This window comes from Limulus polyphemus, unplaced genomic scaffold (assembly GCF_000517525.1).
Source record: "Limulus polyphemus unplaced genomic scaffold, Limulus_polyphemus-2.1.2 Scaffold375, whole genome shotgun sequence".
Classification (NCBI taxonomy): domain Eukaryota; kingdom Metazoa; phylum Arthropoda; class Merostomata; order Xiphosura; family Limulidae; genus Limulus; species Limulus polyphemus.
Window position 1 is genome coordinate 627040 of NW_013665985.1, and position 18415 is coordinate 645454.

Here is an 18415-nt window from a genome sequence, read left to right on the forward strand (position 1 = left end):
ATACTTGACATTCAATAATGTTCACCATCCATGAGGAAAAGATTGTATTGAAATTTTAGTTTAAAAAATGAGCTATCATTACAGCATTACATCACAGAGTATATTTTATTGAAGTATTTCTTTGTAGACGCAGTCATCAATGAAAGTGACTTGAATTTCTGTTGCAACACTCGTGAGATTTTCACTAAAGAAAAACAAATAATTTTTTTAGGTTTGTTTTTGATTGTTTTATATTTGAAACTTACTCCTTTTCTGTAATTTTTATTGGTTAAATCTAAAACAAATTTGTGCAAATTTCAATTGTTATATTTATTACTCAGCTATAAAAATACTGCCTAAATATAAAAACATTACCCAGTTCTGATTGGTGCGGTAGTTTCCGAGATCCGAGTTTTGGACGTATACATCGCACTCTCCATCATAATAAGATTCAGACTTACCGCTGAACCACTAGGGGGCTTAAAAACAAGGAAGCTTTTTGTATGACAAAGTAAACTTCTTTGATTCGTATTCATAAGCCTATACATACACTCTATTTTTGTATGTAAACGTCTATTGTAACTATTAAGCCAGATCTGTATGACATACTATTAACCTGTGGAACTTGTCCCTTCACATTGTCTAACAAAACCCATACCACAGCTATCTGAGTATGCAGCACTGAACAAGTGAAGAATAACAATAATAAACACTGGGCAAATTCGATGTCAATAATGTAACAATAAAAAATATCAAACACACAGTTCTAAGGAATTACCCCTTTATATCCTAAGTCTATTTTTACACAATATATATATATATATATATGTGTGTGTGTGTGTGTTATATTCCACTAGGGTTTTAAGGCTTATAGTTAAACATCTCTCTCTATTTGTTTGGTTAGTATTAAGCACAAAGCTCTACTCATGCGGCTGGAGTAATGACGAATAATACGCCTTAACCCTTTAAAGTGTGACTAACAATTCGGGCAATTAAAAAAGTCAAACCTTTTTATATTAAGCACATTTTGCTATGAGTGTGGTTAAATGGCAAAAAGTAAGAAAAAGAAAAATACTTAAATAGTTTTAAAATGTGATATGTTTTTTACCTTGTATGAAATGTTTTTCGTAACATTATAAACAGTCAGAAAAAGAAACAATGACCGTAAGCCTAACTTAAAAATAAAAATATACGGTATCAAACAAAAACATATTCAAAGGATGAAATAAAGACTAGCTTGGCGTGGATTTAGATTTTAAATAATTCATTACATATACTCTACTACGAGATAGTTTCGAATCAACTGTGAATCACTATCAAGAGTACAGTAACGGTTGTAACAGGGTTGTTAAAACATAAGTTCTAAAATTATAGTGCAGGAATATTGTTTTTTTCATGCTGTTCTTTAGCTTTATCACAATGTAGCTTAAGCTGACAATGGCTGGGAGAGTACAGATAATTTTGTAATCTGAGGTAGGGGAAACATTAGAAAGCACAAAAGGTTTACAGTGACGAGTACTAAAATCATACGTACTTACTGTCCAACCACGTATGTCGGTAAAGTTCGTTCGGTAATTGGCTAAATGAACCTCCCTCTAATTTCGATTAACATTTGTCAAAACTGGACATTCTTTTTACAAATTAAATGCACATATGCTATGTAATAACCAGATATTAATAAAAGAAAAATTATAGAAGTTTTTAATCCTCATATTAACTCATATCATTCAAAAAGTTCACAAGGCATTTTAAAATTTCGTTTCTGTAGTGATGGTTGCCTGGCAACCTTCCACTTACCATAAACACAGACGAACTGGATGACCACAGCACCAATCCCAGAGCATTTCTTATCCATATGGTCAAGTTCATAGCTGTATCGGCAGTAAGTAATGCCTGAACATCTGAATAAAGGTCAGTGATTATTGAATCTATTTGTTGAATGTTTATCAAGATATTTTTACCATAAATAATACACATTAATATGTTCAACGTAAATTACAACAACAAAAAAACTTATCTAAGGAAGACGACTGATGAAATAAAAGTCAAGAGCACAACTAAAATCTCTTATTTTTTGTATTTTATAATGCATTTCCATAACAATACATTCATTTTTCTAGGTCAGTGGTTGTCAAACACTGTAGAGATAAGAATTTTCAACGTAAATCTATTACCGACTGTTAGTGTATTAAGCGACTCGGTTGTTTCTACTTCTTAGTAGTATTCAAATATAGTAGAAAGGGTTGTTGTTGTTGTTTTGAGCAAAGCTACGCAGTGAGCTATATGCATTATCTCCACCGCGGGAAATCGAGCCGTAAACTTACCGCTGACCCATTAGGCGACAGCAGCAAGGGAAAATGATATAACACTACTGGCAAAATGCATAATACTGCATTTATCACAATAGTGATACTTTGATTTATGATACATGAAGAACTGCTTCCTTCTCCGTGCTATGCCTCCCAGTGATATTTCTGCAGACTTATAACGCTATACACCAGATTTCGATACCCGTAGGGGTAAAATAGCCCATTGTGTAGATTTGTGCTTAACTACAAAGAAACGAAAACTCCATGCTAAGTTTAAACACTCATCATGCCAAGGTTGTGCAACACTTATTGACACGCTCGGACTACAAAAACGGTTTAGACGGACACATTCACAGCGTCTAAAGGACGATCAAAGGTACGTACTTCACCTTAAGCTTCATCAAACATCAACATCAATCTCACTCACCAGTGTCATGGGCTGGTTATGCATAGGCTTATTATTAGGCTAAAGTTAACTTCTACTGCGTAAAATATCCTTAGCCTAATGGACTCATTATTTTTACTCTTTATAGTAAACAGTGCTGTTTACAGGAAACATATTTTTTACTCTATAAATTAAATATTCACTGGTAGTACTGATTTACAGAAACTGACGCAGTCAATTATGTCGTCATCTTCACTCGCATGGTTCGTTACTTCACGTGGTTAACATATCGACAGGTGTACAGCTAGACGTATTAGCTCGTGATTACTGTAACTGATCTCATTACACGAAAAAAGCTATTGTAATATATTTATGTTGGCCCCTCCAAGAAAATCGTGGCTCCGCTCCGTGTAGATTCGTGGGTAAATCTATTCGTAGCTAATTTATCATGCAGCACGCTTTCCAGTAATATTAGTACAGTCAAGCTTAATCACTGACTTCGCCTCAAACTCAAGTCTAAGCTGCTCATTCTTTCTCCAATTTTTCTTTACTAAACTGTCAACAAAGACGTGTTTCTCTTTCCACAGCCGATAGGCTTCCCTTTATACAGAGCTGAAACCAGCAATGTTGACATGATAAATTAGTAACTAACAGATGAGAGCCTCCATGGTAACTTACACCAGCAAAACCTAGATGGTAAATTGATTACTTACACCAAAGAAGCCTGCAAGATAAGTTGAACCAACAAAGCCTGGATGGTAAGTTGGTAATTTATACAAGCAAAGCTGGCCGGGTAACCTGGTAATTATATCCAGAGTATAAGTGGAAAGGAAATGTAAAATATAAAACTGATTGACTCACAATTTCAGTTACAACAAATGAACGAGAAATGGTTTCACAAGTTCATTCATGTATATTATGGTTTCACAAGTTCGTTCCTATATATTATGGTTTCAAAAGTTCGTTCCTGTATATTATGGTTTCGCAAGTTCATTCCTGTATATTATGGCTTCACAAGTTCGTTCCTGTATATTATGGTTTCACAAGTTCATTCCTGTATATTATGGTTTCGCAAGTTCATTCCTGTATATTATGGCTTCACAAGTTCGTTCCTGTATATTATGGTTTCCCAAGTTCATTCTTCTATTTTATGGTTTCACAAGTTCATTCCTGTATATTATGGTTTCGCAAGTTCATTCCTGTATATTATGATTTCACAAGTTCATTCCTCTATCTTATGGTTTCCCGAGTTCATTCCTGTATATTATGGTTTCGCAAGTTCATTCCTGTATATTATGATTTCACAAGTTCATTCCTCTATCTTATGGTTTCCCGAGTTCATTCCTGTATATTATGGTTTCACAAGTTCATTCCTGTATATTATGGTTTCACAAGTTCATTCTTCTATTTTATGGTTTCACAAGTTCATTCCTCTATCTTATGGTTTCACAAGTTCATTCCTCTATCTTATGGTTTCCCGAGTTCATTCCTGTATATTATGGTTTCACAAGTTCATTCTTCTATTTTATGGTTTCACAAGTTCATTCTTCTATTTTATGGTTTCACAAGTTCATTCCTCTATCTTATGGTTTCACAAGTTCATTCCTGTATATTTAGACTTTTATATATATGATCTACTTCTTTATGTGACAATTTTCACTTCTTACATTTATTTAAATTACTATCTCCCTCTACCCTTTCATTGTCTCATACGGTGTATTTCTGATGTTTACCTTTATGTTTTTATAATACTCATTTAATCACCATTGTTTCTAATGTTTTATGATTGCTTGATAAATTTTATAACACACAATATTTTGCACAAACATTGTTCAATTGATGTTATTTTGTGTAGATTACCTAATCATTTTTAGCATTTTCGTTACATTGACTTTCTTCTCTCGTGCCACACTTTTTAAGATATTTTCTCAATTTTTTCTCTCTCACAATAATCCACTGTAGTTCATGTAAGTTTGTTAAAAATTGTTCGGGGCAATAAAAATACTTCGCTTCCTGGTATCCCAACTCGCTGTAATAAACACGTGCTCTTGAGCAAAAAGCGCGGGATTTTCAAAGAATGAACGCGGATGACCTCCCCTTCCTATATTGCATGGAATACGTAGTGTTTTTCTCACAGTTCTAATATCAAAACAGGATATCCTTTCACATGTGATCAATAAGCTATTTATAGCCACCTTAACACAACTTATATTAATGACATCATAAACATGTTTGATCTAGATGCAGACTTAGCATCAAAATCACATATATTTATGGCAAAATCATTCGTTAAGCATCGCATCGAAAGCCTTTAATTGAATGTTATAATAAAATATATCTCGAATACAGAAAGTTGAAGGGTCGGCATTAAAACTGTTTGCGTACATCGTATATAAGAAAAATTATTATGAGTCACTAATCCAGAATTTAATTATCTAAAATATACCCGGTCTGTGATGGACCAGAGTTTAATTATCTAACGTGTACGTGGTCTGTTGTGAATCAATATATAATTACTTAATATACAACTATTTGTGTAGTCTGGTATGGATCATTGTTTTATCATCTAACACAAACGTATTCTTTGGTATGGAGTAAATTAGTTTTTAATTACGCAACATATGCGTATTCCATAGAATAGTATGGAACATTGGATAATTGCCTAACATATCTGAACTTAGGTAGATCCTTGTTTCATTATCGAACACTTATTTGTTCTTAAAATATTTTCTTAATTATACTAATAAGCATTACACAAATATAAACTTATCCATATACTAAGTCTAACTGTACTAAGTACTACGTAAAATATATGTAATTCTGCCTGTTTCATTCGCCCTAATTATAATTATTCTTGACAAGTTGGTTTCTTTTATCTAAAAAAAAAAAACCCAAGTGGCACAGAGGTATGTCTGCGGACTTACAACGCTAGAAACCGTGTTTCGATGCCCGTGGTGGGCAAAGCACAGATGGCCCATTGGGTAGCTTTGTGCTTAATTACAAACAAACAATCCCCTAAAAAAATTTGAGAACTGGTTGCTCAACTCAGCTTTCCCATTCTATTTAGTTTTATGTGACTGGAAACAATGCAGCTAAGTTTTTTTTTACAATAAAATCAATTTTATGAGTTTTTCTGATAATACAATCACTTGTTTTGCTTTACTTAACAGTATATTCGCTTATTCAGGTAATTGGTTGTCAAATGTTTTTGTTCGCCTACCACATATTATTATTTTTACCTTGGTGAACCACAGTAGAATCAACAGATGTTGCGTACGTTATACCAACCGATTTTGGAGCTCTCACCAGGTTGTTAAAGTCCATGTCGCCACATCCGACCATAACTATTTGACGACAGTGCATCTTGAAAAAAAATACTGCGGCGTTGTTTCCATTGCAAAATACTCCATCGTAAGGCTGTCATATTCAGCCAGGCACGCACCTTCTCCCTGAAGATTTCCATAATAAATCTAGTATACGAGGAGAACGGTTTCCCAACCCCCGTTTTAACTGTCCGATCGCAACGTGATCAATATGTCTTCATATGGTATGGCATAAGTACCCATTTCAATCTCCAGCTGTTTGAAGTACGTACTGGTTGAATTGGTACGTAGTGGAAATTTTTTTTATATGTGTGCCTTGTGTCGCTTTTCCAGATGGAGATCCTTCTTAACTATGTTGCATACTGTTGCCTGGGTCGTGTGGACGGTTTTTCACTATTCACCTTTCTGTTACAGGATTCCACACTTTGCTTAACACGAATGGGGTACGACTTGTTGCAGGTCTCTTGCTGAATGGCCGTGAAACTCCATGTTGATCCATATTCTTGTTTTTCGAAGCGCAATTACTGTAAGGGATATTACCTCCTCAAAAATTCTGTATCTCCGACCTGAACACAACTTTAAGAGCTAAGTGTATGAATATTTTGAGTCAGAAATGGCTGTAATATAACCTTTCCAAAAGCGATCAATCTTCAGTGATATCACACTACCTACAAAATACCAAACAATGTCAGAATGTAGTTCTGATACGTTCCATCGTGACTTTATATCGACTACTGTTGTCATGTGACTTGCTGATTTGCATATTCAAATTCGTTTTAACATATCTAACCTTATATACACTAGGCTACTATTTCCTTTCCATACTTATGCAAAATGTCTACAAACCACATATTGAGAACCGCTGTCCCAGGTATCTCTAGTAATAAAATCACTTGTATAACGCGTTATTTAAAAAAACAAAAACAAAAATCAGTTACCTGCCTGGATTTTTTTAAATGCAATTACGTGTCTGTTTTTTTTTTCAACAATTCAAACACTTTTCTATTTCTTCCTTTACCATTTCTACAAACTTGAAAACCTGTACTCTATCGTTATAAATGACGTTAACTAATAAAAAACTTACTTGTACAAAGTAACCGCGATAGCTAACACACTGACTGATTCATTTTATATCTTGAAATAACTTTACCTACTAGCTTCGTGACTCTCTTTACCTCACTATTTAATTAACTAACCTAATGACGATTCACAGAACGTCGTACTTATAATCTACGTTCGAATATAACTACAAAAACTTGACATCACATCCTTCAAACTTTCTAGGCATTCTAGTACACCCTCTAACTAACAAATTACAACATTAAAATATAGTTTTAAACACTGTCTCTTTTCTGGATTGTGGACTCCCTTGAATAATTTTAATACAAAAAAGTAAAACAAAAACTATCGTATTTGCCCTAATATAATGCTCACTTTTTTTTCTTCAAATACCTCCCGAAATACTGACTGCGCAATACATTCGCGCACGTTCAATTTTGTTAGGCATTTTACTAGAAGCTAAGACCGACAATCATTAAAGCATCATTAAAGGTTTCAAAAAATGTTGCATATCCAATACAGTGGATGGGATGAGGGATGATATGCTATGAGAATCAGAAGAAGATGAAGCAAAGGTTAAAGGAAACAAATCAGATGAATGCGATGAACCCGATGATAGTGATAATTTTAGTGCTGACGAAGACTTATGTGAAGATGAATGATTATACCACGTATAAACATTTCAATAAATTTTGTAAAATTGACACGTAAAAAAAAATTCAATAAAAGATTTCCAAAATGTTTAATACATTGATAGTCCTTTACTGTATTTAGAAACTATTCAATACATTTTGTACAACTGATATGTAAAAAAACAAATTTTCTTCAATTTAATCTTTCAAAATTGGGCGCGCATTATATTCGAGCAAGTACTAAACTGTCCAAGCAGATTGAGCTTCTATTGTCATATTATTCTCTGGAGTTACCCAGGTGGCTGTTGTCTCACTGGTGTACTTCCAAAGTTGATCATTATGGATGACCGTTGGCTTGGTTTGCCTATCCTTCTGGATTCTATAAACCACGTCATTAATTATTTTCAATATAGTATATCACCCCTCTCAGCACCTGTTTAACCACGGAGTTCGCCCTTTCTTGTATTAGCAGGGCTTGTACAGCCATATGATGTCACTTCAATGGAAACCAGTCTTATCAGTATTAACATATTAGCAATTTATCATTTTATCAATAGCTAATTTAACTCTTTTTTTTTTTCAGGTAAAATCATGTATGTCATCGATGGTGTTCCTTAATCTCTCTAAATGTCCTTTGTAACTCTTCTGGATGACTGTTCTCCAGAAGAAAGAACAGAAGGTCCAGTGCACTTTCAGTTCTCTTTTGATGGTGTGTGACCAATAGCTTAAAGTACTGTTGTACGATAACTCATCAGTGACAGTAGAATATATGGTTACACGTTTTCTGATGTTCATCCACAAATAATGCTAATTGGTTTAACACTGTGTGGTTGTATCTCTCCACCATGCCGTTAGAAGTTGGGTAAAGGGATGTAGTTCTGGTGTTTTTAGTTCCAAGGATCTGAAACATTTTTGCAAACGCTCCGATTTAAAACTTCGTCCCTTATCCGAGTGATGTTCCAAGAGGACAACAAATCTTGAAACAAATTCGTTGACAAGATTTTACCAACGGTTTCTGCTTCCTGGTTAGGAACAACATACGTATATGACCATTTGGTGAAATTATTTATAAAATCATGAAGTATCTATTCACAGTGTTACTCTATGGAAGAGTACTAAGCACATCAACAGTAACTTTCTAATGGTGCTCTAACACAATACTGCTGTAACTGCCCATGCTGTTTCTTTTTCACATGTTTTACACCAATTCTGCATAGACCATGGCACCTAACACAGTAAAAGTGTTCTCTTACATGCTTCAGTGTCTTCTTAATACCTAAATGTCTGGCCATTTGAAGTTTGTGGAGATAACAGAGTGCTTTGGAAAGAGAAGAATGGGGAAGTACCACATGTAGTCTTTGTTTATGTCCATTGATATATTCCCGTTTCCAACATAATAAGCCATCTTGTAAACATAAAGAATCCAAATGTGCCCATTACAACTTTGTTTTTGGGCTGTATGGCGCAGCTTTTTGCTGTATTGTTCATTAACCACTGAACAATTGGTTTCAAACTTGCACCTTATGCCTGAGCAGGTTCCAGTTAGATGTTGGAACACATCAGTTCGTCATCATTAGTGGTGGATGGCACATCTTTGGCTACACTTTGCTGTCATTTTATCTATCCTATGTTTCCCTCTTCTCATAATGTTTACACTCATCATTTACACATGGTCTTAATGTGTCAGCATTTCTATGATTCCAATCAGGGCAATGTTAAAGTTGTACTCCTGGAGTTTTTGGAGCCATCTTGATATTCGGCTTTCTAGCTTACGAAAATTCATCAGCCTCTTCAGTGCTGCATGATCTGTGACAAAGTTGCTCTCACTGCAAAATCAATGGCATCTATATCCAAAAATGAGTAGATCTTTCAGAATTGGATATGCCAGTACAGAAGTAGTGATCAATTCCTTCTTCACCTTCTTGGTTCTTCATAATCAGCAGTACAAAAAACTTATTTGATTTTTAAAGTAGTTTGTGTAGAGGATGAGCTATGTCAGAGAAATATTTTCCAAAACAACAGTAGTAGCAGTACAGTCCAAGAAATCCTCTTACTTCATGCAGGTTCTTTGGTGTTGGTCCAACTGATGAATCTATACACATTTCTTCTCTGTTGACTATGTGTCCCAGAAAACCCGCCTGTTGATGGAATAATTTACACTTCTTGGGATACAGACTTAGGTTCTCTTTCCTCAAGCAATCTAGAACCTTCCTTAACCTTCCATAAGTGTTATCAGAGTCTTGCAGGGTATGCAATTAGCATATAGTGAGGTCATTGTGGATTTAATAACAAAAGAAGGAAGTAAACATTATATAACATTTTCATTTATACAATTTTTGCTTCCTTAACGAGTAACCTTAGCTAATCTACGTTCGAATATACAAGAAAATCCATGAAGTCACATCTTTCGAAATTTCTAGGCATTCTACGCCCTCTAGCTAACAGATTACAGCATTAAAATATAGCTTACAACAATATAATTATGTCAAGATCCTTTCTAGTGATACATTCAGGAGTCTAAATTTAATAACAACACCATTACATATCTAGCTTTCTCTAAAACTAAAATAGCATGTCTGGGCTTTTCTAGCAATATATACTTGGCTAGATTTTTCTAACAAAATAATCACATAGGCCTAATATTTGTAGCTATTCTCTAGTTTTTGATATTTTGTTCACTTTCAGCGTTTAAATCTTATCTTTACTAAAACAACCACGTACGCAGATTCTTCAAAAATATAACCACGTGTTTGATTATTTATAACAATACAATAAACTCATCTGAAAATTTTTTCTGGTAATATAACTGCACATGTAAGTTTCTAACAATTAAATTATTTGTTTAATTTTTTCTAACAACACAATCATTTAGCTACAATTTCAGAGCAAAACATTATGATTTTGGATTTTTTATTTAATACAATCACATGGCTTATTTTCTTCTAACAATGGAATAATGTGTTTAGGTTTTGCAGTTAATACAACGTGTCTGTATGTCTTAGAAAACAATCAAGTATCTCGAACTTTTGAACTAAGGCAAATAAATATGTTTTCCTACAAACACCATTAAGTTGAAACAATAAGCAAGTAATGTGTTTGTTTGTTTGAAGTTAAGCACAAATCTACACAATGGAATATCTGTGATCTGCCCACCACGGGTATCGAAACCCGGTTTCTAACGTTGTAAGTCCGCAGACATGCCGCTGTGCCACTTGGGGGTAAGCAAATAATGTTCACGTAATTTAGGCATCAACACATCCGGCCACCAAACGTCACATTTTTCACGTGGTGCAGTCTTGTGATGTATACGTACTAAAAATTAATATATTTATTTCTAATGTGTCAACTTCCTCTTGTTTAACAAATTTGCTTTACATGCAGTCCTCATATAACTATTTAGTGAAACGAAAACTTGAGCACATAGTTTCAAGAAAAACGTCAATAAATATAAGATATTTGCTAACGAATAGTAAAAGATATTAAAAGATTTGTTACTACAGGGATTGAAAAGTACAGAACACATTCAAATTTAACTGGCCTACATACTACAGTTCCTTTTTTAACTGTATTTGAACGGAACATTATCATTTCTGTCATACGTATAGTGACTGTAACAAAAACAAAAGCTGAGTAGCTTTTATATGCATAATAGAACTGGGCAAGTATGTTTGTGAGTAGCTAAATGCAGTTAACTCAAAGCCATTCAGCCATTCACTAGTTTTAACTCCATAAAGACTTCATTTCTCATTTGCTCTATTATATTAGTGTAATGTTAAAGAGTATGGATATTCTTTCTTTTGTTTATGGTTTCAAACTTGCAGTGCTAGTAAATTTATGTGTTCACGAGGCATTTGTCCAAGCCGAACCTTGACCTCTCGAACTTTCAAGGTAAAAAGCATAATTTACATAAAATATACGAAAAACATGTTCAGGATAAACTTTTCGTAAAGTCAACTAAACCAAATGAAATCAGTAAATCCATCATGATGTTAAAATTTGGGATTATTTTTCTTTTCATTTCAAAATGCCCGTATGTTTTACTTCTCATGCTTACAGACTACTAGTTTTTTTACGTTGTAAACTGTTACAGATAACTCATTGTTTTATCGCTACGTAAAAACGAGCCGCTCCAAACTTTTTGAAAATTTCTATCATGGCCTGAACAAAACTTGGACGGACTCTTGGAATTCCTTAGATAACACCTCCTGTTTTAGCTACTTAGCTCAGTAAGAACTGAACATTTAAATATAAACACACTATTGTTATACACAGTTGAAAATTTCTACCATGGCCTGAACAAAACTTAGACGGACTCTTGGAATTCCTTAGATAACACCTCCTGTTTTAGCAACTTAGCTCAGTAAGAACTGAATATTCGAATATAAACACACTATTGTTATACACAGTTGGTCTGGCATGCACGAAACTTGAAACGTCGGAAAAAAGTCTATGTTTGTTTGTTTGTTTGTTTTTGAATTTCGCGCAAAGCTACACGAGGGCTATCTGCGCTAGCCGTCCCTAATTTAGCAGTGTAAGACTAGAGAGAAGGCAGCTAGTCATCACCACCCACCGCCAACTCTTGGGCTACTCTTTTACCAACGAATAGTGGGATTGACCGTCACACTATAACGCCCCTATGGCTGAAAGGGCGAGCATGTTTGGTGGGACGGTGATTCGAACCCGTGACCCGAAGTTTGCGAGTCGAGCACCCTAACCGCCTGCGGCCGATACGATTTATCTAACTTCAAGAAATTTGGCAAGCTTCCACTAAACATTATAAGTCTTTTGTACAGAAAAAATCAGAATTTGTAATAACGTATTTTTGCTAAAAATTAATGTTTTAATATATGAAGTCAAAGTAGTCACTGCTCTGAGTGTAAAGTAATTTTCATGTTAAGATTAAAAATACTTTGCTCCATCTAAACATTAACAAATTTCTTTTGTGTAATCTCTAAAACTTCCGAAATAAATTGCCAACATTTTTTCGATAAATATTCATCTGCTATTTTCACAACCTTAATTTCATGTGAAGTCGATCAGTTTGACCAGCCTCGTAACCACCATAAAAATACAAAATAAATCAAAGTTATCCATTTTTTTCTTTCTAGAATTACTTCAAATTGTAAGCAGGAAACTATATTTGCTACACTAAATAACTTAAAGCTCTTAACATTATACATCTGTTTCTAATTAAATTTTGTTGTCAAGGCTGTCAAACTTTGTAACAAACCGTTGGTAGAACTTCTTTATCTAGATAGGTATCATATCGCGGCATCAATATCTAGATACACCTATTGTATCGTATCAGTCCTGGTTTTATTGTACATTCCATTAGGGAGTGAACTGTGGCAAAAAGAAAAACATATCTAAAATCCTATTGTTACATATACACTTGGTGAATTCAAGGCCAGAAAGGACACAAATAATCAACGAGTTAACGGAATCACGAGCTAGTATGTAATTAAGTACATCATTAAGTTTGTAAGATTAAATACTTCCCGAGCACAAAATTGGAAACCTGACTAGTTATTTTGATGTAGTTACAAACAATGCAATGTTAGAATATCATAAATTTCTTTGGCCATATACTAAGACAGAAGACAAGACCAAAGTATTGTCTATAATGTGAGCATGCCTGAACAACTTTACATTTGTCTACGCCACGGAGTTAAAACCAACTTTTATTATTTTTGATGGGCTTAATATAAGGTGTGTGTGTATATATTTATGTTTATATTCATAACCACATATACGACCTACATATATAGTCACATCCTGTATAAGATTTGGTGAGTTTTGAGTTAGGTTTACAGGGGGGATCGAAATCGGATTTTACACATAGAAATGAAGTTAACAATTACCACTTAAATATAAGTTTTTGACTCAGCATATTAAATTCGATCTACTATACAGTTGTGAACCTATTTTCAATTATTGTAAGATAGGTAATAATGTAAATATATACATTCTAAATCATTAATGATAACTTGATATAACTATAAGGTTACTCACTAGCCTGTGGAGATTGCATACCCGTTATTGTTAGTTACAGAATCCAGATAATCTTTGTTTGTTGTTAAGCTTATCTGTGCTCTGACCGCTGAGGCTATCGAAACCCGATTTTTAGCGTTATAAGCCCGAAGACATTCGGATAATAATTAAAATGCTGCCATTTTGTATCCTTAACTTATGATGAGAATAGCTTATATAAAAATGGCAGCATTTAAAATTAACAGCTATTTGTAGACCGATCACTTTGTCTGTAAGCCTATAAGTAAATCAATATATAACTTTTTTAAGAAAATTCTTACCCAATAATGAGAAACTAGTATAAAAATATAATATACTTAACCTGCTGTTAATAGATAACCGGATGTCCTCGATACATTTTGTTCGTTGATCAGTCTCTCCTGCACATGTTACATTAACACTATCTACATCTGTGGTAAAATAAGCCTGATGAATGGCAATGATACTTTCGTCACAACGAAACCTAATCTCGCTTCCACTACATGATCTTCTTTCTTCGATTTCTGAAATTAAGATTAATGAGATACATTAACCTTTCGTGTATATAATTTTATATTCTATCGTCTTGAGTGTGTTATTTGTTTCTTGTTTAACACAAAGCTACCTAATGGGCTATTTTTCCCTGCCCACCGCGAGTATCGAAACACAATTTTTAGCGTTATAAGTCATCATAGTTACCGCTGAGTCACCGGAAGGACCGTCTTGAGTGAACGCAATAGAAGAAAAATGAAAACATTGTTTAACAGTCAAAATGGTATTGTGAACTAATTTTTACCTAATTTTAAAATGATTTCAGTTTTTTTTTGCACGAATCTTACCACATAGATATCTTTATTTGATTTATTTATTATTGTGATTAATTTCTCAGCTAAGTACAATATGGTCACATTTTATCGTAATACTGAAAGATTCCAATTTACATATGCTGTGAGTATTTTCATTCGCTAGTTATACATACACACAATAGTCCTATTTCAGGTCTTACTATGATACTAGTTGGAGTACCCACCCGTCCCCTGGAAGGAAGTTATGTAAATTCACGATTAATGAAAGGTTATTTTAGGAGATGAAAAGTTGTTTCCCTTATATGTTATTGTAAAACACGCCCATAAAAACTGCAAAACATGAAAACGCAAGTTTGTATGTATCTCCCCATGGACTCAACAAACATTCATGACAAATTTGGTAAATATCCATCAACAGGGAGTGAAGTAGTGTTAAAAAAACGCCCATAAAAACAGCAAAATGCAAAACTGAAAATTTGAATGTATCCCTGCATGGACCTAATGAACCTCCATTCCAATTTTAGTGAAGATCCATCCACACCTTGAGGAGTTACATGGACATACAACAGACAGTACTATTATATATATAGATTTCGAATTTTGTTTTTATATCAATAAACGATCACATTTTAGTCACCCGAATAATTTCTTGTGTGTTTAAAACATCACTGTTTAGCAATTAACGATTTTTTAAAAGTCTATATCAACTTTATTCGTTTGTTTTAGAGCAAAGCCACGATAGTCTATCTGCTGTGTTCATCGTGGTAATCGAGCTCCGGATTTTAGTGTTGTAAGTTTGTAGATTTACCGCTGTCCCACAGAGGGACCTATATCATTCAAACATTTGTTGTAATGTTTTTTGTCAGTCATAGGACACATTAACATCAGAGTTAATTGAAAGTCATTATTTTAGCAAAAGCTGTTCCATGTTAGTGATACAGTATTAAGTTAACGCTAAATATTTAAAGTTAAAAAAATCGTAGAGCGCCACACACAGATCAATGGTAAATACTGACAGCAAAAAATAAATGCTGAAGAGGTAGTAAACCAAAATGGACGATCTCCATATAGTTAACTCATAAATGTTCTTAATGTATATGAAATAAAAAATATCAGTAAGAAGAGAAAGTTCGGAATTTCAGTGACATACGAGCTTAAACGTTTGCAGCCTCATATTATCTGAAGACTTATTAACGGCAAACTCTGTTCCTGTACACTATCGTAATCAAGTTTTAGAAATTACAAGAAATATTCAAGATTTGATTAATATTCACTCAGAATTAATTTCAATATGTGCAAAGAAAGAGATAAAATACACAAGATATGTGTATGGAAAAAACGAGAGACTTAAAAACTACTGCACGTGTAATTGGTGGTAAAATATGCCGAAAATGTGGAAACTTCGGCATACATATATGTTAAACATTTTAGCGAGTATTCGTTTATTAGCGAGAAGCCGAGGCAAAGCTTCATTGATTCAAAAAATAGCTTTCAAAGTACGCGGACTAAATCCACTTGAAGCAGTTTATCTACCGTTCCCTTACGAATGAGCCGATGGTTATTACTTCAACTTAGCCTGTTCGTGTTTCTTTGTCCACTGTACCGCTACCGCGATTATTTTTAGAGAACTTAGTTTAAACCAACCAAATATCATCACCTATGAAGTGTCCAAGAAATTCATATTTTGCAACTGTTAACATTTTGAAATGTCGATTTGCACCTTCTATCCGAAGAATACCATATTTAACTTTATTATTAATTGAATAATCTTTCACATTATTGAACTTCCTTTTTATTTATCTATGTGATATATCAAACGTTTGCTGTATAATATAAGCCTCTGGCTGAATCATCATAAATAAGGTTTAGTTATATAAAACTTGTGTTAATTATAAAATAACTTTAAGCACTCTCACAAGAACACAAAATTACGTGAAGGAACCTCATTCTTTACATAAAACTCCAATTATATGTTCTCTCTTCTTTTTAAACTCTACATATACTGGATATACTTTGATATACTGGATAAAAATACAAAATACACAAGACTGGCGAATTCCTGTATGTATTGTGAAAGTTTTATATTAAATTTCCATAATGAATATTGCCTAATAATCGGATTATCAATTTGTTTTTTAGCACAATATTATTATTGCATTACTAACAGTAATACTAAAACATGTATTTCCATAAAACTTGGTTTTAACGAACATGTGTTAGTTAAAATTCTAATAAAATAAATGCTAACTGAAAAAACGTTCAGCTCCATGTTTTTCTTTATCAGGAAAGGTTTGATTGTTTTGGAATTAAGCACAAAGCTACTCAATGGGCTATCTGTGCTCTGCTCACCACGGGTATCGAAACCCGGTTTCTAGCGTTGAAAGTCCGCAGACATACCGCTATGCCACTGGGGGCATCGAGAAAGGAAATGGGTTTTAGGAACTAGGTACACGCTTAGAAGGAGCAGTGGGATGATAGGTATATAAAAAAAAACAAATAGTAAAGATAGGAGGCTCTTATTTTATATTCTAGCTTGTCAATATCAGCAATTTGAGTTCCTAATTCATAAGAAACTTTAGACACTGTATTTGGACAACACAAACATATAATTTGAATCAATGCTGCATTCAACATACCATGTGACACACAAATATTAATATTTAGGTGTGTTCTTTCAATATTTAATTTTAAATTAAGAAATTAACTAATGCATAATACAAAAATTGAATTATAATCTACAATTTGATACGAAACTTATTGACATAAATTCAAAAATAGTAATTCGATAAACTTTTGAATGCAAGTCAATAAACGCGATGACATGGCCTTTGACCGGTAACGATAGGATTAATAAACATCTTCAGTAGTACTCAACTTGACCAATGGGAAAAATAATGCAAACTGAGAACTAGATACACGGCGTGTACTCCCAATTTCCATCACTGTTCTTTATATGTTCTAATTTCAATGAAATCAATTGAAATGTACATTTTAATTTTGATTATATAAAAATAAGTATTTTCATACAACCTTAATAATTACACGTAACTATGTTGAGTTTTATAAACATATATGCTATTAGTATTATGTGAAACAAATATAGTAGTTTTTGAACTATATTCAAACTACTTAGATTATTTATTAAGATTATAAATAATATAAATAAAACGAGTATGAAACATGTTCAATATACGTGATATACTATTTTAATCATATTTATTATTATCTATTCACATTTAATATTGTGACGAAGTACACAGCTAAGCCAGACACTGATTTAACGTAATTCTAGAGTTTGCCTGAGCTCTTGCGGAGAGATTAAAGAACACGACAAAAAAATTTATCTGACGTTCGTTCATTCTTAGACCTAATATTTAACTATAACTAGTAGTTATTTATTATGAATAACCGTCAATACCTTTTGAATTAGCTCTTGTAATATACAAGCAAAAGAAAATGAGAAGATACGTTAATTCGCCGAAGAACCAGACCTTCCTCGAGAGCTTCATAAGGCCTACTTCAGTGATCCCCTTCTAGAAGCATTTTACTCCCATTTGCTTCTGGCGCTCCTAGTGCTACCGCATCTTCCATCCGGGAGTTGGTACTCACTATGCTTATCTTGAGAAATTTTCGAGTTTTTAGCGTCATCTAGTAGAAACATATTTAACTAATATCAAAAAACTTTCAGCACAAATTGTTTAATATATATTTATATATATTTAAATTTTAGATCGATCTTCTAATGTATTTTTCTAATTTAAGTTTTAGAATCTTGTTTAAATAACAATCAAAACGTCAAAATCATACAAAAACTTTAGCAGGTTAAATATCTGCGCTTTTATGTTTTATTATAGAACTAAACTTATTTGTAATTTTATAGATTTTTTCTATATGTATTCAGTGGTGGGATTCA

The 18415-nt window shown here is 33.4% G+C and overlaps 1 protein-coding gene across 2 annotated transcripts in view; it reads right to left on the reverse strand.

Annotated features, from left to right (window-relative positions):
* Window positions 1-18091, reverse strand: part of LOC111085416 — a 55805-nt gene extending 37714 nt beyond the window's left edge. Inside the window, exons 1-3 of one of the 2 annotated variants that reach the window (XM_022383858.1) lie at window positions 17921-18091; window positions 14040-14220; window positions 1777-1880 (exon numbers count right to left, since the gene is read on the reverse strand). In XM_022383858.1, coding sequence (XP_022239566.1) covers window positions 1777-1880; window positions 14040-14220; window positions 17921-18011 — 376 coding nt within the window. In that variant the 5' untranslated portion in view covers window positions 18012-18091. The remainder of the gene's footprint in view (window positions 1-1776; window positions 1881-14039; window positions 14221-17920) is intronic. The other variant, XM_022383859.1, reaches the window with a different exon arrangement.
* Window positions 18092-18415: the final 324 nt, after the last annotated feature.